Raw genomic sequence first — 26,813 nt, 5'->3', positions numbered from 1 at the left:
GCCTAGATAGATGAACTCAACTTGTCAACCACCTCGAACTCGTCGCCGTCGATCGTAATACTACTGCCCAAGCGTTCCCTATAGCGATCGGTTCCGCCAGCCAGCATGTACTTCGTCTTAGACACATTTATCTTCAGTCCTACTCGTGCTGCTTCGCTCTTCAGTCGGGTATACAGATCTGCTGCCGTTTCCTTGTTTCTACCGATTATATCCACGTCGTCCGTCAGCGAAGCTTCCCAGGGAAGCCGTTCTCGTCCATCATTTTCCATAGCTCTACACAGTCCACCGTGTCATATGCGGCTTTGAAGTCGATGAACAGGTGTTGTGTCGGGACCTGGTATTCACGGCATTTTTGGAGGATTTGCCGTATAGTAAAGATTTGGTCGTTTGTTGATCTGCCGTTGATGAAACCGGCCTGATAACTCCCGACAAATCCATTCACCAGCGGTGATAGGCGCCGGAACGGAATGTGGGATAGCACCTTGTAAGCGGCATTTGTCACTGTGATCGCTCTGTAGTATTCACAGTCCAATTTGTCGCCGTTCTTGTATATCGGGGTGATGACCCCTTCCTTCCACTCCTCCGGTAGCTGTTCTCTGTCCCAGATTATTTCGATTATTCGGTGCATGCTTTCCATCAGTTTCTCCGGACTCACCTTGAAGTGTTCCGATCCTAGACCATCCTTACCAGCTGCCTTGTTGTTCTTGAGCTGTTGAATAGCCTCGATACCCTCATTCATAGTGGGCGCCGCTACATCCCCGTCGGCTGCGACACTGACATAATCGTCCTCCTCGAACGCCCGATTGTCCGCCTGCGCACCATTCAGATGTTCATTATAGTACTGCCTCTACCTTTCGACCACCTCACGTTCGTCCGTCAAGATACCACCTTCCTTGTCTCTACACATTTCGGCCCGCGGCACAAAACCGTTGCGAGAGTCATTCAGCTTCTTGAAGAACGCCCGCGTTTCCTGAGAGCGATACAGCAGCTCCATCTCCTCTCTCTCTCTCTGAGACTCTTTCAGGTGGCGCTTTTTGTCCTGAAAAAGTCTGCTGTTTTGGCTTCCGTCGATATGACTCCACGTTCTGACGAATGGCTTGAAGCAACATCGCTGCGCGTGCGCGGATAGTTTTGGACGCAGTTTAACCATCACCAGATAGTGGTCCGAGTCGATGTTAGCGCCCCGATAGATCCTTACGTCGATAATGTCCGAGAAGTGTCGTCCATCAATCAGAACATAATCAATTTGCGTCTCTGTTTGTTGCGGTGATCTCCAGGTGTATCGGTGCAGGAGACGGTGCTGGAAGAAGGTGCTCCTTATGGCCATGTTCTTGGAGGTGGCGAAATCGATTGGTCTTAGGCCGTTCTCGTTCGTCTGCTGGTGGGCGCTGAACCTTCCAATTACCGGTCTGTATTCCACCTCCTGGCCAACCTGAGCATTAAGGTCGCCGATGACGATCTTGACATCATGTCTTGGGCAGCGATCGTATTCACGCTCCAGCTGCACGTAAAATTCGTCCTTGTCGTCATCGCTACTTCCGAGGTGGGGACTATGCACATTAATTATGCTGATGTTGAAGAACAGGCCCTTGATCCTAATGACTTCAATCCGTTGTTTGAAACATCTTCAATACCCAACTCTGCACAGTAGGCCTGGCCGTTTTAATATTTGCGACATATGAAAATATGTTTCACATATTAATATTGACAAGAAAAACACTATAAAATAACTGCAATGTTTTTCAGGATGCTTTTCAATATTGGCTGTGTAAGAGTTAGAATAGAATAGAATAGAAAATTAGTTGTTTGATAACAGCGGGATTAGTACGCGGTGCCATGTCATGTAGCTTAACTTTAATAGTGTCATGGTCTACGTATGTTGGGATGCTGTATAAAATGTAGCAAATGACTACTTGTTTCATGTTTTGGAACTTAATCAGTACCCCATGACGTAGATGATGGAATTGCATAGCATTGACTTCTGCTGTTGAGCTTCATGTCCACCTTCAAAAATTGCTTCACTTCACGGATCAATGGTCTTACCCGACATTTCGAAAATTCAACAACAACACAGTCCGTCGCTGTTGTGCTATCTTATGACAAGCGCCATTTAGCACATTTCGAGAAAAACGATTTTTAAAGTTTGAGATTTAATATCTTGAAACTTATCAATAGCATAAACAATTCAAAGAAGACAATTGATGCTTCTATCTATTCTGTACGAATCTCTCAAATATTACCAAAATCGGTTGACTATGTTGCGAGTTTTACTATAAATGTAAACAAAAGTCGCACTCACTCGTGTCATGGGTGTGTATTGATGACAAACTTTGTATGGCGTGTCATAATCGAGCATGTAAAATTTTACATAGAAAAAAATCTTCAATTATTAACTTTTGTTCGTATCTTTGGCTTCATTCGGTCTATAAACAATCGGCAAGATGCATTTTGAAAGGAAATGAAAATTGTTATTTTTGGTTACAGTGTTGCCAATTTTGCTATATTTCCAGTTTCAAACTTAAACCGGATGAAATGATTATGCCATTGTGCTTCCTAGTTCGTTTTACACATAAAAACATCTTATGCATCAAGATTGCTTGAGCCAATCTCAGGACACAGTCATTTAGTTTTTTTCGCTCTTATTGTTCTCAATCTTGTTCTAGTAATTAGCGTAAAAAACGCGCCTTTGTCATTCGTTGTATATCCGATATACAAAGTTAGTCGTTTCAGGCATTTCGTTTCAGTCGTGTCAGGCATAATGCCGACAAATGTCTCGAGACACTAAACGCTTTTCAATATATTGTATTGTTTTTGGAATGTCGTGTTTCGCCGGAATGATGAAGCAAGGAATAATAAAAATCGTTCACCTGCCGTTTGATTCATTTAAACATATGCAACACTCCTGTGACTGTCGGCTGTCCAGAGCTGAAGTTACTTTTTTACAAACCGAGAATTTCAAAATTAATTCAATAAACGATGAATCTATCATAAATTCTCGGCTACCGGCTGCCCAGACATAACCACCGAACAATTTCAAGTTGTCTGTATGTACCTTGATCGCTTATCAGTGTTCAAATTTCCATTGGCCAGAACATTCTGACAGTTAACCTTCCAGCAGTCGCGCTAGTGAACTGAGTGTACGCTACTCTGAAAATCTAGCGAAATCGTCTTAGAGCAGCTGCCGCTGCTCGTTCAAAGAGCCATTTGCGCGACTTCCGGAGGGTTAATTTTCTAACTTATAACCCAACTACCTTTAACTACCCTATACCTATGTAGATAGGGAATCCCATTGAACATGGGACTGATTTGCGATTATGGGCAGATGAGTCATTGATCATGCTTGTGGTTTCAGATATGCCTAGGTGAACAAAACCTCGTCAAGTTTGTTAACCCTCCGAAAGTCGCGCAAATGGCTCACTGAACGAGCAGCCGATGGTGCTCTAAGACGATTTCGCTAGATTTTCAGAGCAGGGTGCACTCAGTGCATTAGCGCGACTGCCGGAAGGTTAACCGGCTATACTGCCATCATACGCTTAATTGTCCCATGTTCTATGGGATTTCCTAGACACATGGGACAATTATGCGTAAAACGGCAGTATATGCGTGTAATCATATTGCCAAGAGCCCTTATTGTCCGAGGCACGAGCGTACGGCGACTGGTTCATGAAAACAGCGCTGTATGTGGTGTAAATATTTCAAAATTTATATTGTACATAACTAACTATGGAACCCAAGACACAGTAAAGTAAAGTAATTACTGGCTTCCAGCAGGAAGAATCAAAGGTGAGAAATTCTAGGAACCTTTACGGAGGATACAAGGGGAATAAACTGATTTCTTTTTAAATTATATCATGGGACGGTGTAATACTGAGGGTTTATTAACGTACTCTTATATCGGAGAGCACCAATCGTGGTGATGAAGTGATATACACTATCGTAGCAAAAGAAGAATTATGTGATTTTAGGCACAAATAGGAATCTATTATGTACTTGTCCAAAACACAATAATAAGTTAGAGCTTAAACCCACATTTAAAATAAATTATCGTTGTTTTTTCGTTTGTGAATTTGTAATTTTAAATATAAGGGAGCTCAGATGAAATCAGATATAACACCCTGAAAAATTAGCATATGTCCTATGTTGTTTCACTGTTTCAAAAATTGTTTACCGAAACTAGAGCGCTCTCGGCACTGACTGATCGCATTTTTGGTAATAGGGCCAAGAAGGCAGCGGAAAGGCATTTTATGTTTATTCTTTATTACCTTCGTGTAATTTAGATACTTTGTGGCACTTGTACTGTGCTTTCGATAGAACACTGCATAAATTTTTGAGAGGCAATCGCAAACATTCATAAGAATTGATGACGGTTTCGGTTCAGTTGTATATTCATAACTCAAGGAAACAACAATCATTTGGATTGTTTGTCTGCAGTACAACTCATATGTACGCGATAATGTATAACATTTAAAAACACCGATTTCATTAAAACTCAGAATAACAAGATAAATACAATTTGTCGTTCTTATTTATATTTTACAGATGGGCGGAGCAAAATGCGGTACTTTCGATAAATCCATACGAATGTGGAATAGAGCAGTCAACTGTGGCAATAACAAATATTTGTTGGGAGATTACTTGTGGCGTTTAAATAGAACCGTTACGATTAGGTATGTATTTGTTAAAGCGTATTACGAGTATAACGTTTTCTCCACCCACTCGTCCATGCTGAATGTGGCCATGTTGGTACCTTCGGTGTCTCGTTCTCGGAAGATATCTGAAGGAACAAACAAAACAAAATATTATTACTGTAGTTGAAACTACAGACTCCACAACAACCTACCGATCATGGTTTTAATTTTGACAGCACACATGATGAAGTCATCGAACGCTATCGATCCGTCCCGGGAACCGTACCGGTGTACCAGCCCATTCAGGATGCGATTGTTCAGATGGTAACCGGCCGAGTTGAGGGCCTGCCGCAGTTCAAAGGAACTTAACCGGCCGGTTCGGTCCTGGTCGTACAGCTTGAACACCGCTTTCCAGTTGGCAATATCCGTGAGGAGACACTGAAATTCTTCGAAGCCCAGCTTACCGGACTGGTCCACGTCCAGCATGGCAACCATCGAGCGGCAGACGTCCTTCGAGAAACCGGCTCCAACTTGGTCGACTGCCGAAGAGAAAAAGGGAGAGAAGAATGGAATTATAGGTTAGTGTATATAACGCTTGGGAAAGAAAGTTTGTGTTGGTCACAAAATAGTGTTTGTTTATGGAACATTTTGAAGTAGTTGTATACCTACCTGGAGCGAAACAACCTTTGATTTTTAACCAGTGTGTTGTTATAATAAAATTTAAAAAATGAGAAACCCGTGGTGATTGTTAAGTTTATTGTAAACAAATCAGCTTTCAGGACTGTATGGCATCATTTCTTTGTTACCGACACACCAGCAATATGGAGTCTAGCGTCTGGAAACTCGAAACTATTGGGGTTTTCGATTGATTGACACCGGTGTAGTGGAGTGCACTGAAACTGAACCGTTTTTGCACTTTCTAGCAGAAGTGCAGAAAACTGGGTATGTTCTATGACACTTCTGCTAGAAAGTGCAAAACCAGTGCACTCCACTACACCGGTGTCAATCAATCGAAAATCCCATATATAAAGTGGTATATAACTGCAACTGATTTTTACATCTCAGAACCGAATCGCGATGCTAATCGCTAATTGACGGTCGACGTTGTTCCGATATCATGGATATTAGTTCCTTCTGTAGATCATACATTGATTCTCAGAAAATATTCCAACATTGTGAAACTGAACATACAGTAGGATGACAAAAAATATCACATCATAGAGTCACTTGTATCCCAATCACCATGTTCCAAATTCGAGCCGTATTGGTCAACATTTATCAATTGCTCATGATTGTTGATTTTTTTCATAGGATTAGGAACAATAACTTCATGATTTTATTCATAGCATTAGGTACAGTAATTCACGAAACCAAAGCAGTATGGATAGTATCGTGAACTATTTCACGAAATTCGAAATTTTATCCATGCATCCATTCAATTCTCATGAACTAATTCATGATTTCTAATATATTAGTCACGATTCAATATCCATTCTCGTGAAATAGTTCACAAAATGATCAAATATTATTCAAGTATTCGTGAGCTTGTTCATGATTCCTAGTATAATAGTCACGACTGACTATGCGTGCTCGTGAAATAGTTCACAAAATCATAAAATATCATTCATGTATTCGTGAACTGGTTCATGATTCCTAGTATAATTGTCACGAGTTATCATTCGTCCTCGTGAACTATATCACGAATTCATAAAATATTCATATATTCGTGAACTAGTTCATGATGCCTAGTACAATAACACTAGTTTACAAATTTTGGGTTAATTGCATGAAGTTAAGAAAAAAGGTGTTTTCTAAGTCAATTTTGGGTCGCTGAGCACGAAAATCATATCCATTTTCTTTTTCAAAGAACCGTTTTTGTGATTTTTTGAAAATGGTGTTTTTGAGCACTTTTTGCAGTTTTTGGTCAATATCTCTGGAACAAATCTTCCGATTAACACAAACGACTCACCATTTGAAAGGTATTGATGTGCCCATTCCAAAAATGTATAACATGTTAGGATAAAATATCAACAATTTAGGGTTAAGAGCAACCAAAGTCAAAAAAGTAGTGTTTGGTAAAATTACTAATTTTAGTTGATTTTTCATAAAAAAATAAATCAGCAAAGAAATCTTTTAAAATCTTATGTGACAGACAAACTTCTCACGTGAATTTTAAGCCTAAGATCACGAAAATCCGACAAAAATTGGTGATGTTATTAAGCACCGAGTGAAAATTGCTCTGCTTTTCACATATCTCTTTTGGTCTTAAATAAGATTACACTAGTTTACAAGAAAAATGAAGTTACGAGAAAAAGTGTTTTCTAGATTAATTTTGGGTCGCTGAATACGAAAATAATACTCTATTTCTCTTTAAAAGAAGTTCAAGTTAAAAAAAAGTTTTTCTTTTGCTTCCGCTTTTTTTGTTTTTGCTCTATTTTATATTACAGAAAAATAGTTTTTCATATTTTCAGAAGCTAATGTGACAGATTTTAACAATTTTAAGGTAATCGCGATAAGCTAAGAAGAAAGGTGTTTCTTCAGTTAATTTTGGATCGCTGAATAGTCCTTTTTTCAAAGAAACATTTTCAAGATTTCTTTGAAAAAGGGGCACTATTTTAGTTATTTGTCAATATCTTGTTCAAAAAGGATCCGATCGAAACAGTTCGAAAGGTATTGATGTGCCCTTTTCGAAAATGTATAATATGCGTGGATCAAATCTCGACAAATATATTATTATGGCTTAAAAGACAACTGTCAAAATTCTCTTTGAAAGGAAATTTCAGACAAACTGTTACCCGCCAATCACAGATGTGTATAGTAAACAAAAGAAAAAAGTTTTCTCTTGCATCAACTGCTATGAACTGCGTTTAGCCAGTAACGGTTTGTCCGGAATTGTCTTTCAAAGAGAATTTTGACAGTTGGCTTTTAAGCTGTAATCGTATGTTTGTCGAGAAATGTACATTTATTATGATTACAATCGACCAAAGTAAAAAAAAGTTTAATGCTCGACATTTTTTTTTAAAAAATGCATATTTCTAGTAATTTTTTTATAATAAATCAAGGACAGAAAAAAATTATTTTAGAATCTAATGAGATAAATAATCTTTTTGCATAAATTTTTATCCAATGGTCACAAAAGTCGGATTAAAAATGTAGATGGTATGAAGCACTGAGTGAAAATTGTAACTTTTTATTTTTCGCACAATCATACTTTCGGCTGAAATAATCTTCTATACTTGATAGTTATTGTTTGTGTTGCATCCATCCATCCTGCGGCATTTGAATGGTTTGGATATTTCATTGTACAACTAAGTGCTTTTTTCAAATGCGGAAATATCGTTGGAAAAGTTTTGTTTTCTCTGTGGTGAGTATATATTTTACGATTTAAAGGAATTTTCGCCTTCTGCTTCAACAGGCTTCACAGCAGATTCTCAGTTCACAGATTATTACGTTGCTAGGGCTACGATCCCACTGAGACTCCTTCCCGATAGGGATTCGAATATTTGAAGACTGGCTTATGAGCCCAGTGCTACACCCTCTAAACCGCCGCATCAGGGCAGGGTCCGCTAAAATCATAAAATTTCCATTTCGCTCAATGTGCCATAGCATCAACATTTTCCATCCGATGTTAGTGATATTAGGCTTAAAATTAACGTAAACATATTATCTGTCATCTTAGATTCTAAAAGGTCTGAAAAAAAAAAAAATTTTTCGGTGAAAAAATCTTTTAAAAATGAGTATCTTTTAAAAATGGTCAAAAATGTACTTTTTGCCTTTCTCATATAAAGAAAAGCTATGCAATCACTGTAAAAATCGACTTTAACCGAAGCCCGGAGGGCCGAGTGTCATACACCATTCGATTCAGTTCGTCGAGATCGGCAAATGTCTGTGTGTGTGTGTATGTATTTGTGTGTGTATGTGTGTGTGTATGTGTGTGTCATTTAAACTCACACAATTTTCTCAGAGATGGCTGAACCGATTTTCGCAAACTTAGTTTCATCTGAAAGGTATAACGCTCCCATAAGCTGCTATTTAATTTTTAGTTGATCCGACTTCCGGTTCCGGAGTTACGGGTTGAAGAGTGCGGTCACACAGCAAATTCCCACATAAACTGGTAACACCATGATGTTCAAATGATGTAAAACATATTAAAATTGATGTAACATTACTCTAGTTTGCGGGTCTAAATCACTAATGATCAATCAAAGCAGCTTTGACCACATTGGCCACCTATGACGGTTCATGACGCCCCCGGGGAGCCCGCCAAGTTCCTAAGCTAATATCACACCCATTCCACAACGAATTCTCTACCGATTTTTACAATCTTGATTTCAAATGAAAGATACAGTAATACCATTGACTGCTCCTGAATTTCATTCGGTTCTGACTCTTGCTTCCGGAGTTACAGGGGTGTTAGTAAGGATACACTGGAATTTCCCATATAAATCGGTACAATCGTAATACCTCAGAGGCTAAAAACTATTGAAATAGTCACCAAATTACTTCTAATCGCAGATCTACATCACTGATTGCCAATCAAACATTCTTTGAATATATTGTCCACTATTGACGATTCCGGAAGTCCGGAATTCCGGGCATATTCCACAATTAAAGTCACATCGGTTCTTCGGTGATGACTGAACCGATTTTTTCAAACCAAGTCTCAAATGGAAGGCAAAATATGCAGTTGAGTATTCCGTCGCCGCACAGCCCCCCCCCCCGCCTTGCCCTTACACCTCCTTCCTTCATCACTCCCCTACCCTTGGACCACCCTCACGCCCGCATTTCCTTCATCCACCCCGTATACCGAAATAAGATGAAGGATTTCTGACGCATCCTCCACTCCCACTCTATTAACCCCCCATTCCCTCCACTTTCAAACCAATTCCACCAACATTTCAAAATATAATCACATGAAGATAACATTGAACTCATGCTGATTAAGCTAATTAAATATTATTCTTTTGCCTTTCTCATATAGAAAGGTTATGCAATTGCTCCAAAAACCGACTTTCTAACCGAGGCCCGGAGGGCCGAGTCTCATATAACATTTGACTCAGTTTGCCGAGATCGCAAAATAACTGTGTGTATGTATGTGTGTATGTATGTATGTATGTATGTATGTATGTATGTATGTATGTATGTATGTATGTATGTATGTATGTATGTGTGTGTATGTGCGGATTTGTTAACAATATGTCCACATCGGTTACTCGGAGATGGCGGAACCGATTTTTACAAACTAAGATTCAAATGAAAGGTATCATATTCCCATAGGTTGCTATTGAATTTCATTTTCAACCGACATCTTGTTCCGGATTACGAGTTGAAGAGTATGGTTACAAAACAAAATTTGTCCACATCGGTTTCTCGGAATTTTCTGAACCGATTTTGACAAACTTGATTTTAAATGAAAGGTCCATCAGCTGCTGTTGAATTTTGTGTGGATCCGAGTTCTGGTTCCTGAATTACAGGGTGATACGTACGATCACGCAGCACGATCTGCGATGAATGTCAGAAGGTGAAATTTTTTCCAAAATGTACACAACTGTTGAATTTGTAGATCTAGGTCACCAACAGTCATGCAAAGTCTCTTTGGCCACACTGGCCATCATCGACGGATCCAGAAGCATTTAAATTCAGAATAACGATTATATTGGTTTCTCGAAAATGGCTAGACCGATTTGGTCAACTTAGTCTCAAATGAAAGGTGTTGCGTCCCTGAAAACTGATTTTAAATTCCATCTCCATCCGACTTCCGGCTCCGGAGTTACGGGTTGTGGAGTGCGATCACATAGAAAACTCCGATTCAAACCGATACCGCGATGAATGCAAAAAGTGTAATAAGAATGAAAGACATTTCCATAATGTTATATTGTACGAACCAGCTATTAAATCATAGTTTGGAGAAATGAGAAAGGCACAATAGCACCTCTAGGTGGATTAAAACAGGTTTTTTAAACTTTGGTCGCTTGCAGCACTAAAAATTTTACATATGATCGACACATATTATATGTTTTTGGAAAGGGCATCTCAGCACCTTTCAACTTGCATATTGACTATATTAATTGGATGATTTTGACACGAAATATTGACTAAAAACTACAAAAAGTGCTCAAAAACGAGTTTTTTTGAGAAAATCACAAAATCGCTTCTTTGAACAAAAAAATGAATATTGTTTTCGTGTTCAGCGACCCAAAATTAGTCTAAAAAATACTTTTTCTTGGAGCTTCATTTTTCTTGTAAACTAGTGTAATCAGGACAGACCATTAAGAACTTAAGAAAGTTTACAAAAACATGAAATATTATTCATGAATTCGGGAACTGCTTCATGATTCCAAGTACATAATTTATGATTCATATCTTGCGTGCTTGTAATATTTAGTAGATATGCCTAATAAATTATCAATGAAATCAATCAATGAATTACTCTACTCATGATTTAAATACCACGATGACGTGAATAGAAATTACGAAAATCGTGACAAAGACCCTGAAATGATGAACATACATCGTGTTACTCAGGTAGAACAATTCTACAGTAAACTCATGACAGCAACGTGTTGAGAAATTCCGAAAATCACGAATAAGTTCCTGAAATCATGAAAATCGTTTAGTTGTCGACTATATTCCCATATTATGAACCAGAACCAGAATCATAACAAAAACTAAACCTGACCAGGAACAACCGCATGTAAAGCCATGTATACATTCGGGGAGAACTAGTTTTTGGGAAACTAGTTTTTGTTGCCCCCCTCCCCCCGAAATTTTTTAACCTCTTGAGAAATTTTAAAATAGTTTCTATTTTAAACTCGTTCTTAATTGAAAATTATTCCAAACCAGATTCGACCAACAAAACTGATTTTATTCAAACGATGGTATTACATATTACTTATTGTACAATGAACATTTAAAAATCGAAATTTCGGACCCGCTCCGAAATTTTTTTCTGGATCCGCTCCTGGCTACACCAGATATATTTTGGAGTACACTCATAATGTTTGTTTGAAATTGCGTAACAAAGAAGTTGACATGATAAACAAAATTGAATAATTTAAGTTAATAAGATATTAGTAAGCATGTTAGAGGAAGATAAAGCATATATCGTCAAAAGTAGTGTTTTTACTGAAAACTGAAAAAAAAACTTTTTAATACAGGTTTTGAATGTGCGAAAAAAAACTAAAAAAATGGGAGACGACTGGCGTCGTATCACTTTAACATAATTTAATTTTAAATTTAATTAAATATTTAGCTTAACGGAAGTAATTATAACACTAAACGATATCCAAAACATAAGCTTGTAGAGTCCAGTACGCAATTAAAATAGATTAAATGTGTTGGGTGGCGGTGTATTGTATTATAGAGGCGGAGGAGTATCACTATCGCTAATGCTATAACATTACGTTTTTCATGGGACGTCATAACCCAGGGATAGCATAAGAAAAAAAAATCTTTCTGCATCCAGCACACAGGAAAGAATCAACAGTGTGGCCAAACTAAAGCATTAACTTGAACATATAGTGTAATGCAACTTCAGGTTTAAGTAATCAATTATTTCAAGTTAATCAACCGGTTGAAGATTGCAGAGATTTTATTTTCATCTACATATGAAATTCAGCTCGGAGCAATGCAATGTGTGATATGAAACTAGGCATTACTAGTTGTCAGTCATTGCATGGCTATTTTCTGCGAGCTCTTCTTCTAGTTCTAACAGCAGATAAGGTTCTTTCATGTGTGCGATGTTTATGTTTGTTTTAATCGGGCGAAAAAAGCAGAATGATTCGTTCTACAAATCATGCGATGGCGTCCATGATCTGGATATCTAGTTTGAAATATTTCGGCGCAATGGAATATGGGGCATTGCGTTTCAGTCGATTTTTTGTCGATGCGGTGAAATTTGGCACGCCAACGAGGCGATAAGTGGATTGTCACGGTGAGAATAGATCCACAGAAAAAAAAACATTTATTTTCATTTATACTGAAACATGACACAGTATTAGGGACCATCCATAAATGACGTAGCATTTTTTGAGTGATTTTTAACACCGCCCCTCCCCCATCGTAGCATTTCGTCACAAGCTTCTAAATACCCCCTGGTAATTACGTAGCTTGACGGTAAGTCTACCCCCCCCCCTTGTCCCCGCAAATTAAAAAAAAATGAAAAGCTATGTTAATTATTCCCCTTTCCCTTTTCCCCTGCGATGTACGCTGCACCCTCGGCCATTTGATTTCGCTAAAGTGTTCGCCAAGGTGCCTTATAATACTGTTGTTATGAAACTGCAGAGGCTAGGATTTCCTCCGTGGCTACAATCTTGCTTCTCCGAGCGATCCGCTTTTGTTAGAATTAGCACCACATGCTCAAGCATATTCGAAACGCCAACCGGTGTCCCTCGAGGATGCCACCTAGTGTCACTAATCTTTCTCTTATTTTCCAACGATCTTTGTACCCGCATCAGGTCTGGAACATTGCTAGACATTGATGATCTCTGAATTTTTTTTGCTCAATTGCCTTAGAACATGACACAGCTAAGTTTAGCTGAATGCCATGCAGATAATCGCCGATCCAGTTTTCGGGTGCTTGTCAATTTTAAAGTGTTGCGAATATACTTCAAGTTTGCGTCATCGAGAGGGTTGATTCTATTCGTGACTTGAGAGTGTCATTCGACAGAAAAATTAGATGCGTCGATTACATCACTACGACAACGGCGAAGACTTTTGAACACTAAACTTTCTGAAAGGGAACTCTGCTGATTTCTACGCACTGATATTTGTATACAGCGCACAGCACTATGACCCCAAAGCCGTACTTAGGAAGATGAATCTGTTTGTGCCCAAACCGTTGATTTTAGGTATATGGTGTCTTCGGTAAAGTTTCTTAGTGCTTTTGAATCTATTTTTATGTTAGTCAAATTAGGGTTTTCCTTGTGATTAAGGTGTTCAAAGTATCAACTTTTTGGATGTGTGAAATTTAGCAACATAGTCACTACAAAGTTATTAAACAATTAAATTGAAGTAACTTTTCTGAACAAACTTTAATGGTTTATGTCATATGATTTTGTTAATATTAAAGGTAGGGTGGCTCTTGAAAAGTTGGTTTCCTTTCAATATCATTTTATGTGTTGATTTCTCGCAAATTATTTGTTCTAGAATTTTTAGAACTTTTGGAAACGCACATTTTTGTCGAAGGAACGAAGTTTCTATCTATTTTGTTTTCACAGTTACAAGCAATTTTCAAAACAAAAATGGTTTTCTTCAAAGCTATGTATGTATCTTCAAAGTGTGCAAGTAAATGTCAATCTATCAATTTAATTTCAACGATAGGAACATTGTTAGTTTTTATTGATAAAAGAAAACTACGAGAGCGTTATTTCTTCACTGAAATACATTTTGAAAAATGGTACATTTTTCTAAAAAAATCCCTCATAACTATTCAAATAGACGGGATCATAACTTTGCTGCTTCAGCTATAATAAGCACCATATAAAGTTCCAAAACAAAGTATTCACATGAATCAATGTATGAAATGTCAAATGAAAAATAGTGGTTTTAGGGATTCCGTTTTCATCGTTAAATCTCTTATGGTAAAATCAACTAAGTAATAGTCAATTTGCATAACTACTAGAGGGAGCAAAGCGCTACTGTCTCCATGTATTCACGGACTGAAACATGGGGTCTCGCTCTAGCATATTGTATCCCATTAGTTTGACAGATGTAAACCCGGGCAAAATGTGTCAAACTAGCACATGTAAGAGCGAGATGATAAATTTTCAGTTTAACAGCGACATGCGACCTCTAGTAGTTATAATCTCTTTTATGATAATATTGGAAGCCACCGTCAATTCGATTGCATATGTGGCACTTCTTAAGGAATTGTCTACCAAACATCTTAATAATAACAAGAATTTACAATAGTGTAAATAGTTAAATATGGTTAATTCTAAGCCAAAGTTATGGAGTTATGGTCAATAAAGCAAGATATATCAACATGCATTAACGCTATAATTGTGGAATTATGCTTTATTTGTTTTAACAAAAAATTTTTTGTCCTACTCACGTTTAGTTTTCTTGTGTTACTAATTTGCCCGTACTAGACGCAATTATCCGTACTACTAAATGTGATTGCTTCTGTGTTGTGTCACTTTTCGGTCAGCGCGATATCTAAGCAGTACAGTGTCGGAGCAGCGCTTGTCCGACAAGTCAATCAAGGTACAATAAGAGGTGCGTCAGTCTATAGTGATGTGACACTTACCCTCCCCCCTGTGGTACGCCACTGTCGATGTAGTTAACCGACGTCCAGCACTGCGATCTTAGTCTCTGACCTCCCCAGAAGTCCACTTGCAGTCTGCACGGTAACTCGACGAACTTGTCCGTCTTTTCTTTGGACTGCTTCGACCACACGTCCTCGTAGCCAAACGTTCCTTGGAAAATTACAGTCCACGATTACCACCAGATCATTCTTTTGAATGGGCTTCACCGGTTGGAACCATCTTGCCTTGCATGTCAACATGGGTAGATACTCGGCCATACATCTTTTCCAAAACGTGTCAGCGTATAGCTGGGACATCGTCCATGACCGCTTGAGGGCAGTCGGCTCGTTATCGAAGCCATACGGGAGCTTACTCCCGTCTGCTGATTCCAATAGGGAGTGGTTCGGCCCTAGTCGAGGTTCAGCGTCGTTTTCTAGTGGTATATCAGTGAGCGGTCTTGAGTTCATCTCGATCTCAAATAACATAGATCGCAGAATCTCGTCGAAGGGCAAGCGCCACAAATTTCTTCTCGTCGACTTGCTGCATGGTTTAGCGCAGTTCTCGCAACGCTCTTATGAAGTTAATTCCTCGATCGCTTATAATCTTCAGTGGGACACCTCTCATCGCAATGCCAGTATACACGTATTCGTCGTTAGCGGTTGCGCTACTTCAATGTGCACTCCTCGGGTTGTCATGTAGGTGAGAAGGATTCCTCATCTTTTCTCGGTTCTTCTACCAACAATTACTGACACTTGCCCGAAATAGTCGACCCCAGTGTACTATCATACGGGCAAGCAGGAGGTTCCCCATCGCTGGAGGTTGTGACCTCGATTGTCGAACGATACAACGCTGGCAGTTTCTGCGAACACGACCGAACTCTGAACGATGGCGTGTGTTGTATCCAGCAGCTCGCTGACCTTGAAAGCAACGAAATGGCTATAGCGCCGAAGGTCCGATCGTAACTAACATACTACATGACGAGAGTTGGTCCAGAAAACTTGGCGGACGATCTTCATTCGATGTGATTTGACGATACATTCGGCTAGAGGAGCTCCAATAACGGCTGCCTGCAGCTCAAGACTTCAGAGGGGCTACGTTTATTTTAGATCCAATTATCGCACATTCCACCTTTCTTCCACTTCGAACCTGAACTAGGCAACAGCAGCTATCCCGTTCTCGCTGGCATCTTAAAAAATGTGTAATTTCGCATTGTTCGATGGCTTGGCAGATGTCAAAATTCTGTAGCAGCGAGTAATCTTAACTTGGTGGACGTTCGGCAGGGCTTCGATCCACCTCACCCATTGTTCGCCCAGCTTTCCATTGATCTCGTCATCCCAGTAAAATCTGGAACGCCAGATTTACCGCATCTCCAGGAAGATGGGAATTTATCAATGAATCTCATAGGAACATATATTTCCATCAATGTTCTCCGAACATCTTGTTTTGTGAGCATCCTGACGTCGGAAAGTAGCTGCTCATCGTGCTTCGGTGATAATTGTAACATGACCGTGTCTGTTGTGGTGTCCTAACATTCAGAGCACCTTTTCCGTCGTCATTTCCACGCTCATGTTCTTTTCCGTGGTATTGGTGCAGGTTCTCGATGACTGAACGGGGATTCCATAGCCACCAACATGTCGACGTAGTACTCATACGTAATGCATACCTATGTTCGCGGATACTACTTTTCGAATCATTCAGCGTTTCGGTTCTTCACGTAGTGCGCACACCTCCGAGAGCATGCCGCATCGAACGTCATAACTGCAACCGCATACACTTCGGGTTAATCTTCCAAGTTACCACTGTTCCCATTCTTCCCCGGTTTGTTCGGCAGCCGCCGAATGTAACCGTTTTCTTCGTATTCGAGCATTTTCGTTCACATCGCTGCAGCTAACTCTGGTTTCCGTTTGATTCGCTTCTGTAGCTAGCCGCCTTGTAGCTATTCCCTCGTTGTTCAGTTGTTGATCAAAATAGGCCGGCCTCAGCGATTTCCTACCAGTCCTGTTTTGGTAGACAGAATCTTAATCGACCGCTCGTCATTCCTTGAAGGTAGCAATTTAAGTGAACCATAGATTCCCAATGACTCAATTGAGTAATATTCCTTGAGTGCCGCATTCAGCTTTCTTCTTCCTTACTACAAGGACAGATGCGAAAGCTGTGGTAACCTATAACCAGTGTTAGTCGCACCAGAATCCATGGTAGAGGGTCCGCATACCATCCATTGTAGGCGGGTTCTGGACGCCACCAGCTCGTTCTCGCCTTCTTATGCATTTTTCGAGGCGTGACCTGAGCGACAATTGTTCATCCCTGGATCCGTGGACAAAAACCCTCGACGGACTGCAGTGGCAAGCCTTCGAGAAATTTGTGTTTATTTGCCAGTTGTGAGACTGAAACCGAATTTTTAGGAAGGGAAAGATTTCTAACCGTATCTGGGAGGGCGAATACTTCGCCATTTACGCCGGAGACCTTCAATGCCAGTAAGACCTACTCATCTTCTTCCCGTTGGTGATCCGTTCAATTTAGATACAATAGATATCTGCAGGATATTATTTACCTGCCAATGGACAATGACTTCCGGTCTTCCAAACAGGATTTTTAGCGTTACTGTAACTCCCGGTAAATTGGTTCGATGCAACAGACAACAACGTACCGTTAGCATTGCCTTTCCCTTGAGGCTTCGTTGAAGTCGAAGCATGATTTCTTCTTCGCTATATCGACAAATCCTTGTCGAGTTCTAGTAGATTGCTAGGAAAAGCGGTCTCTTCTATGAATTCCCCAAAATATGGGCTGCTCCTTGTTGACAGTTTGGTTCGCTAAAATCTGACCGGGAACTACGGCTGGTCATCTGCTGTAGCTGGCAGTCTGTAGGACTCACTGTTAATCCTGTACCTAATGATTGCCAGATTTCGATTTCCAGTCGATCCACTGAACACCATCTGAACCGGCTGATTTTTAGTCGAACTCGTCGTTAATCTACCTCCGCTTGAGCTAATTAGCCTGTTTTGCCTTTCCACATGCTCTAGCACACGTCGCTCCGTGTCAATATTTGTTTGCTTCCGTTCATCTCTGAGCCCTTTGCGGGGCGTAGAAATCTTGATCTGCTTTGTGAAATAAATGAGAATGAGTTATAAGAGAAATCGAGAGGGGCTTACCGTTTCAAGGTTCACACTAAATTGTTGTTCGAATGTCGACTAGAGAAGAATGCCAAAATAGATACCAGAGGGGCGCAAAATCGGGACTTCTACAAGGGCGTCAGAGGACCACGCTATTCGACTCTGGATATAGTACCAAAACTTTGCTTTGTATAGCCATACTTGAATCTGCCATTGGACAGGTGATGCAATCTGATTGATTATTGTTCACGATGCCTCTTAAATTCTCGCTATTATTGTAATTGACAAACCGCACTGACTGAGATAGACTTTAATTCCATACGGCGATAAGATATTTTTGCGAGTATAAAGCATCGCATACGTGGGATGTGGTTACTCTAGGAACGATTTAAAGATGGGAATATACGGTACTACAGTAGCAACGGGAATACTGCTGCTGTACTACACTGCTTCAGTCTGCTTAGCACAGTGTGATCCGTCTCCAACGACTGCCGCCGGATGGAAGGCTCCCGAGGGTAGGTGGATTGATTTTGTGACGATTGTGAACACAGTTTATATTTATATTTCCTCGCTAGGACCGTACTGTTCGGGCCAGTTGCTTTTCGAAGACAATTTTGACTCCCTCGACAGATCAGTCTGGGAACATGAAAATTCCGTTGGTGGTGGTGGGGTAGGTCATAGTTATCATGGAGTCATGTGATAGTTGTAAATGTTTCTTACTAACAGAACAACGAATTCCAATGGTACTCGGGTAGCGATCGTAATTCGTACATAAAGGATGGACATCTGGTGCTCAGGCCTACGCTTACCGCAGATGAGTTTGGTGAAGAGTTTCTTTCATCTGGTACGATTAACCTATGGGAAGCTGATGATTATAACAGGTAATTTTCATTAGTTATTGACTATTTTGAATGCGAAGTGAATTATTTTTTCACCCATTCAAGATGCACAGACGCCCCGGAATGGGCAGAGCAAATTCAAGGATGTTACCGCGAAGGTAGTCCCGAAATTATTCTGAATCCTATACGGAGCGCGAAACTTCGAACGCACAACTCGTTCGCATTCAAATACGGAAAACTAGAAATCAGCGCAAAGCTGCCAGTCGGCGATTGGATATGGCCAGCCCTATGGATGATGCCGAAAGATGCCGTTTACGGTGACTGGCCTACATCGGGCGAAATTGATGTTATGGAAGCCCGTGGCAATCGGGAGCTCTGGTTGAACGATCAAAACATTGGCATCCAGCAAGCGTCAGCGTGTTTACACTTTGGACCCAGTCGAGATGAACGAAGTTCTTCATGCAACAGCAATGCTCGGGAAGGGCTGCATTCATACTTTCACAAGTATCAGCTGATATGGACGGAGCATGTTATTCAATTCGCGATCAACGATCAGGTTTATCACACCATCACTCCGTACGAGGGGTTCTGGAAACTGGGAGGATTTAGTCATAATCCATGGCCAGAGGATCAGCTGATGGCTCCCTTCGATCAGGAATTCCATCTGTTGTTGAATGTCGCAGTTGGCGGAAATTACTTCCCAGATGATGCTTGGAATCCTCATCCGAAACCATGGTCTCAGGGGGAACCAGCTGCTATGACTAGTTTCTGGAATGCACGACGAGATTGGATTGGTAGCTGGGGTGAAGATGCGGCTATGGAGATAGATTATATCCGTGTATGGGCATTATAAATGACGGTGTTGGTAGAAATAAGTTTGTTATTGCGACCTTACAGAATATAGGATATAGTTATTTTTGTTTAGTTTTGTCATATAAATCCCTTTGCTAATTTTGGAAAATACCCGATTTAAAACAAACTCAAAATGAATGTGTAAAACTGTGAGAATGACAACTATGAGATAGTCGCCCTGAAGTAGATCTAATACTTGCAAACTGTTGGACACCGGTCAAATGTGCTACTATTATGCCCCTAGGTAAGTATTCGAACAAAGTTAATTGCAGGAATCAGTAGCGACTGGTTCAAATGGCGCGTTCTTGCTGTGATTTGTCTTTTCATCATTTCCTGTTGGTAACACAGAGAACATAGACAATACGGAAGTATTCTTCACTCTCAAGAAAATAAAAGACGCTTCTTGATGAGTGGATATATCAACACCCCCGAGGGGATATTGATGTAACAGAAATATACTGCTGCATTTTCTCTGTAATCGACATGGTTCTCAGAACTTCCCAGCAAACTCTATAGCTTTTTGCCACAAAAAAATTTTCAGGCACAAATCTCCGATCAACATGGGGAACGTGCCATTTGAGCCAGACGCTACTGATTCAGCTCTCTGTACATAGGTTCATCTATGAATGGAGAACCAAAAATCCGGATACGCAATTGCCTTACTGCAGGGCAGTTACATTTCAAATGGCATGAAGTTCCGTAATCGGATTCACAAAGATCACACGAATAATACTCAGCTCGCTGAATAGTAGCCATGTGATAATTGAGTTTGTAGTGTCAAGTCAGTGCCCGGACGAGAATACTGCAATTGTGCTTGGTAAAATGCAGCAAATTCTTTGACATATTCGGATTTACATCCGGCAAAAAAGGCTTTGTTCCTCCAATTCTGAGGCAGCGGCTCAGGCCATAATAATAACTGTAAAAGTAGCCCCAAAATCAACTTCTAGCACCTTCGGCGATGAAGTTAATGACGAATATAGTGCAATAGACAAGTTAGCATTAACGATTATGACATTGACGTAAACAACAAAAAAGCAAATTACCACCAACAGGCAGCAGGTACATTGTAACCTCCATTTACGAACCAAACTAGGGGTTCGTAAATTGAATTAGTTCGTAAAAAAAGTGTTCGTTATTTGAGATTTAGTTCGTAAAAAAAGTTTGCTTCACATTCTTATTAATATTCGTTGGTTGAGCAATATTCTCGATAACCCTAACAATATGAGTATTTTTGGTACGGGCTTGACAAGTAGATGCTGAAAATGGACAATTGGAACCGTTTTGAAATCCAAGATGGCGACTTCCGGTTGAGCAATATTCTCTATAACCCTAACAATATGGGTATTTTTGGATCAGGCTTGACAAGTAGATGCTGAAAATGGACAATTGCAACCTTTTCGAAATCCAAGATGGCGACTTCCGGTTGAGCAATATTCTCGATAACCCTAACAATATGGGTATTTTTGGAACGGGCTTGACAAGTAGATGCTGAAAAGGAACAATTGGAACGTTCTCGAAATCCAAGGAGGCGACATGAGCAATATCTATCTATCTATCTATATATCTATATCTATATATCTATATATCTATATATATAAAAGTCAATGTTTGTATGTATATGATTTATGGACTCCTAAACGGCTTAACCGATTGCCGTAAAAATTTATACGTCGTAGGCATTTGTTATGGAGCGTGTTTGTGTGCTATTGGTTGGAGATTATCTGTTCGCCAGATGGCGCTACAGAACAAATTGTGTTTTCCTCCTATTTCACAGAGCGTCGCAGCAACGCGCGATGGGTATTAGCTAGTTCTCTATAACCCTAACAATATGGGTGTTTTTGGAACGGGCTTGACAAGTAGATGCTGAAAATGGACAATTGGAACCTTTTCGAAATCCAAGATGGCGACTTCCGGTTGAGCAATATTCTCTATAACCCTAACAATATGGGTATTTTTGGAACGGGCTTGACAAGTAGATGCTGAAAATGGACAATTGGAACCGTTTTGAAATCCAAGATGTCGACTTCCGGTTGAGCAATATTCTGGATCCCCCTAGCAATATGGGTATTTTTGGAACGGGCTTGACAAGTAGATGCTGAAAATGGACAATTGGAACCTTTTTGAAATCCAAGATGGCGACTTCCGGTTGGGCAATATCCTCGATAACCCTAACAATATGGGTCTTTTTGGAAAGGGCTTGACAAGTATATGCTGAAAATGGACAATTGGAACCTTTCCAAGTCCAATATGACGATTGCCGGTTGAGCAATATTCTTGATAACTAACAATATGGGTCCTATCTCCGTCATGCACTCGTCGACCCCATTCCGAAAATACCCATATTGATGAGGTTATAGAGAATTGGATTCCAAAATAGTTCAAGACATCGATTTCCGTCATGCACTCGTCAACCCCATTTCGAAAATACCCAACTTATATTAGTAACAATTAACTAAGAATACATAAGTATATAACTTCATCCTGTAATGCACGAGCTCAAACTTTTCAAAAAGAGTTCGTTATTTCGAATTTAGTTCTTAAAAAATGAGTTCGTCATTTCGAATTTAGTTCGTAAAAAAAGTTACGTAAATCGAATATTACGTAAAAAAAAGAGTTCGTAAATGAAGGTTTCAGTGTATACGTTTCCCCGTCGCGAAAGAAGATCTCCACGCGCAACGGAAGGTTATGTGGACGAGATTTACGAAAGTATGTACTTGACACATTCTTTCGTGACGTTTACAACGATTTGACGAACCGTCATTCGGCAAATATGTTATAACTTTATCAAATGAACGCCTACATCAAAACTTATTACAGATTCGGAAAGTAGACAGAATTTCACGAAAGATTCAATCAACATAAACAGAAACATAACATACAATGGATCGACAGCCACGAACTGGAGATGCTATGTGTCGACGTTGAAACACTTGAAACTAGAGGCGGACCCAGGAGGAAATTTTTAACTTGTTAAGAAATTTTAAACTAGTTTCAATTTTGAAGTAGTTTCGAACTCAACATCATTTCAAACCAAACTTTTCACTGGTTTTTAATAAACGCGGTTATTGCGTATTACATGTTAATTTCAAAACCGAAATTTTATTTTGGATCCGTCCCAACATGAACAAAATAAAATATTTAATTATCTTAATCAGCATTAACTCAATGTCGTCTTTCGGCTAACTTATTTTATCATGCGGGTGTGTGTGAAGGGGATGAATAACTCACAACCGAACCACCTCCAGCCTATCTTGGTATGCATACTGGGAGAAGGTGATTGGAATGAGAGAGGGGAGGGTCTAAAGAGGATGAATGAAGTGGTCGTTTGAGGGGGATCTGTTGGAGGGGTTGGAGGGGGGTGTTTGGCGAAGGATGTCGTGTAATGTGGGGAGAGGAGGAGGGGGCAACCCCTCATCGCATACCCCTAGCTACCCCTCTGTTAAAATACAGAACACATATCAGTAAAAAAAAATTGGCCAGGATTAAGTTGGACATGTTCAGAGTGATTACATAACCTTTCTATATGAGAAAGGCAAAAATGTGCCAAACAAATAAATTTTTATCAAAAAAATTTTTTCGTTTTCATATAAAATCTCGACGTTTCATGCATTTCAAAGACAATCCTGCATCAAAAATACAAATTCAATTTTGAAATTTTTCATTACTCATCCCTTTGAGCATTTTCCAGTTCCCGCTTATAGGGAATCAAGAACCCGTAACTCTGGAACCGGAAGTCCGATTAATAAAAAATAGCGACGTATAGGAAAGTTGTACCTTTCATTTCAGACGTTTCCGAAAATCGGTCCAGCCATCTCTGAGAAGCAGAGGTTACATTATTTGCCACATACACACATACATTTTCCAATTGTGAGAGACATTTCTATGTGAGAGAGGCAAAATGGGAAACTTTCGAAATTAGGACATTTTTTTCTTTCTTTTTAATAAATCGTTGCTCTTAAAAGGTTTCAGGTCAATTGATCGAAAGCCATCAGATCGAATTACCAACATTACTAAAGATCTCAAATAAAGATCCGAACAATTACGTCAAAAACTAAAAATTAATTGTATATTGTAAAATTATGGGAACAAACATAATATGGAATGGTTCAAAAAAGGAAAATTGAAGAAGTCCACCATAAAAAAATTGAAGAAAAATGTTTAATTTCTTAATCAATTGTATTGCAATTAATGAACATTTCTTTAAAACATCATGCTTATAAACCCGAAATGAATACATTACGTTTGTCAATACTTCTCTTTCTCTTTCTGAAAAACTGAAGACCGTATCGAGCTCTATACAGCAGTGATTCTCAACCTGCGGTCCGTGGACCCCTAGGGGGCCGCGAAGTCATTGCTGGGGATCCACGAAGAAAAATATATTTTCCGAGTGCAGATTGAAATGTCAAATCTTGTTTCCCATTAAACTGAACTGGGATCCGCAGCAACCCCGTGGTTCGAAAAAGGTTGAGACCCGCTGCTATACAGGATTTGCAAAATATTGCTCATTTTTTCTGTAGACTAATATAAAAGAAATATATAGAAAGAACGGCTTATGTTGAAAAGAAGGATCTACAGAATATTTAGACCAAAGACGACAAATATTGTAATTAAAGGAATAAATAAGCCGTATTCATTTTGGGACAAACAAATTTCTGCACAATGACCCATTCTTCCAATTGATCCTTTCGGTCAAGTGACAGTCGTTGAAATAGCGTTCGGCCAAACAGCAATCGGTCAAATGACCGGACATCCTCTTAAAATCTGTGAGTTCTAGATATAAAGAATGAGTCGATAATTATTGCGACACTTTCACACTTGCGTAATTTTTTTTTCATTTCTGATCGGAAATAACCAAATTTTGTCCAGTTTTGAGAGCATATTATTTACATACGCTCCGTTGTGCAATTGTCAGTGAGATTCTGGTCAAGATAGAATAAAATCATGCAAATGTAAAATCCTGGATTGCAGTATTGCGCTTTTGGGAAAACTGACGAGTATAGGGTAATTTGGGGAGAGATGCCGCACATTTTTAAAAATCGATCCTGCATCAAAGTAAACCATTCAATAATTGATGAAATCGGTTAAGTTGGAGTGACGTAATTCAGGGCACTATTTATCTATATGCTTGTACGAGCGATATACATATCTATGTGTTGGTAGCAGTTCCTTAAAAGCACTGTTTGGCTGTTTCTCCCAATATTCATACTTATACAACTTTGGTTTGTTCTTGAAAGATTCATCTTGAAAAAGCATCAATTCGTTAAAATTTTCGCTTTTATCTCAATATTGACATCACTACAAATCAATGCGTTCACGAAAATTAGTGCCTGAAACTTTAAAGAATAAACCACTAATACTTAGATACATATCGCCCGTTTAAATATATAGATAAATAGTGTTAGGTCCGTTAGTTTGTGGATATACCTTATTAAGAACCTATACCTGAAGCAAATTATCATTTAATGACATTCCAAGGTGAAAAAAAATCATTTTAGCTATGCATCCTCTTCCATTGAGTGCGACATCTCACCCGCAATTTTGATGCGGCATCTCTCCCAGTTGTAGGAGATGCCGCACGATGACATTTTCCTCTAAAATTATTGATGATCGTGCTCATGATCAGAATGCCTTCTAAAAGGTCCCAGCTATTCAACCGATACACGATTTACCAAAAAAAATCGAACAATTTAAAAAAACGAAATTTTAATGTGGTGCTGAAAAATTTTCGGCACTCCGTGATGCAAATGAACGCACAAAATCATTAATAAAATTTTCGTGAGTAATTAAAAAGGATTATTTTACATATCTAGGGTTATAATTCTTCGAAAGACAAACTCACAATATCATGTTACCGTATAAAAGCGATGCCATATACGAGATATAGAGAGTGCGGCATCTCTCCCGAAATTACCCTACATTATTCAATTGTCTCAAAGGTCCTCTAAAGGTCTCAAGAACTGATGACATTGGACAACAAGCCAGGAGCTAAATAAAAACCGAGTCAACACGTAAAAAATCAAGAGAGCGCTCACTGCTTATTCCAAGCGGAAATCGACAAAAAACTTTATGTTTCGCAAAGTTTTGCCCAGCGGGTCAAGAAACGTTGAGGATTGGTAACGTGCAACGTTGCAACGTGCTGCGTCATCGATAATGAGACCTACATCAAAAAGGATTTTAAGTCGTTGGCGGGACAGGAATATTTCCCAGGTAAAGACAAGTTTACTGTGAATAGCCGTTTCAAACGGAAGAAACTGTTGGACTTCACTTCGAAGTAACTCGTTTGGCAGGCCATATGCACTTGTGGCAAACGTAGTGAACCATTCGTTACCGCAAATACAAATACTGAACTACTGTAAATCTTTGGTTCCATTTTTCGATAACAATCAATATAAAGTGTTGCAATAATCATAGAGTCACTCTTTATCCCCTAAGACGGTAAAAAAATCTTTAGTCTTTCAAATCTTACACTAATTCATTTCTTGGTATCCGCTACTACATCACCTAAGCCTATTCAGAACAGCAGGGCTAAACATAGAAATTTTCGAATCGATACAGTTCTATTGGATCAGGTTACAAAAACCTTAGCTTATCCTTCATATCACATATAAACTTCAACCAACTAAGCGTAGCGAGGATTCAATGTATAACGTGAAGGATAAAATAAGCAAAATAATACAGCGGGAACTCTACTAAAACACATGGTACAACACACTTATATACACTTCAAATATTACCAAGCTTAACTATTTCCCTGCAAGTAAAAACTGTAAAAAAGAAAAAAAAGAAAAATACAATACAAACAAAAACTCTCACCGTGCTGAATGGGAATAATATCATTTTGCAGATTCCCGTTGGCATCCGCCATTCTCGGACCGTTGGTACCCCCGAACGCCTCGGCCAGCGGTGTATCCTTGCAGAAGAGACCACACAGTTGGGCTAACAGTCCACCGCCGGCATCATCACCACCGCCTCCATCGTAGTTGGCTGCGTTCTGCTGATTGGCTCGCGTTTTGTTCAATCCATTCACCGACGACGATTTGGGTAGATCTACGCGATACTCACATGCATGGGCGGGGGGTTGCGTTAATTCGCGAACGTGTGTGTGTTGATGTGAGTGAGTGTGGAATCATTTTGAGG

General features: G+C 39.5%; 1 protein-coding gene across 6 annotated transcripts in view; it reads right to left on the bottom strand.

Moving 5' to 3' along the window:
• Positions 1 to 3,969: 3,969 nt before the first annotated feature.
• Positions 3,970 to 26,813, bottom strand: part of LOC131693521 (calpain-A-like) — a 106,435-nt gene continuing 83,591 nt past the window's right edge. For 3 of the 6 annotated variants that reach the window (XM_058981423.1, XM_058981425.1, XM_058981426.1), the window contains 3 exons: positions 26,490 to 26,723; positions 4,841 to 5,167; positions 3,971 to 4,774 (listed from right to left, as the gene is read on the bottom strand). In XM_058981423.1, the coding sequence (XP_058837406.1) occupies positions 4,689 to 4,774; positions 4,841 to 5,167; positions 26,490 to 26,723 (647 nt within the window). In that variant the 3' untranslated portion in view covers positions 3,971 to 4,688. Of the gene's footprint in view, positions 4,775 to 4,840; positions 5,168 to 26,489; positions 26,724 to 26,813 lie in introns of all 6 variants that reach the window. The other 3 variants (XM_058981420.1, XM_058981421.1, XM_058981422.1) reach the window with 2 other exon arrangements.

Source organism: Topomyia yanbarensis, chromosome 3 (assembly GCF_030247195.1).
Source record: "Topomyia yanbarensis strain Yona2022 chromosome 3, ASM3024719v1, whole genome shotgun sequence".
NCBI classification, from domain to species: Eukaryota; Metazoa; Arthropoda; class Insecta; order Diptera; family Culicidae; genus Topomyia; species Topomyia yanbarensis.
Note: the sequence above shows the minus strand (reverse complement) of the source record. Positions and strands in the feature narration are given on the sequence as shown.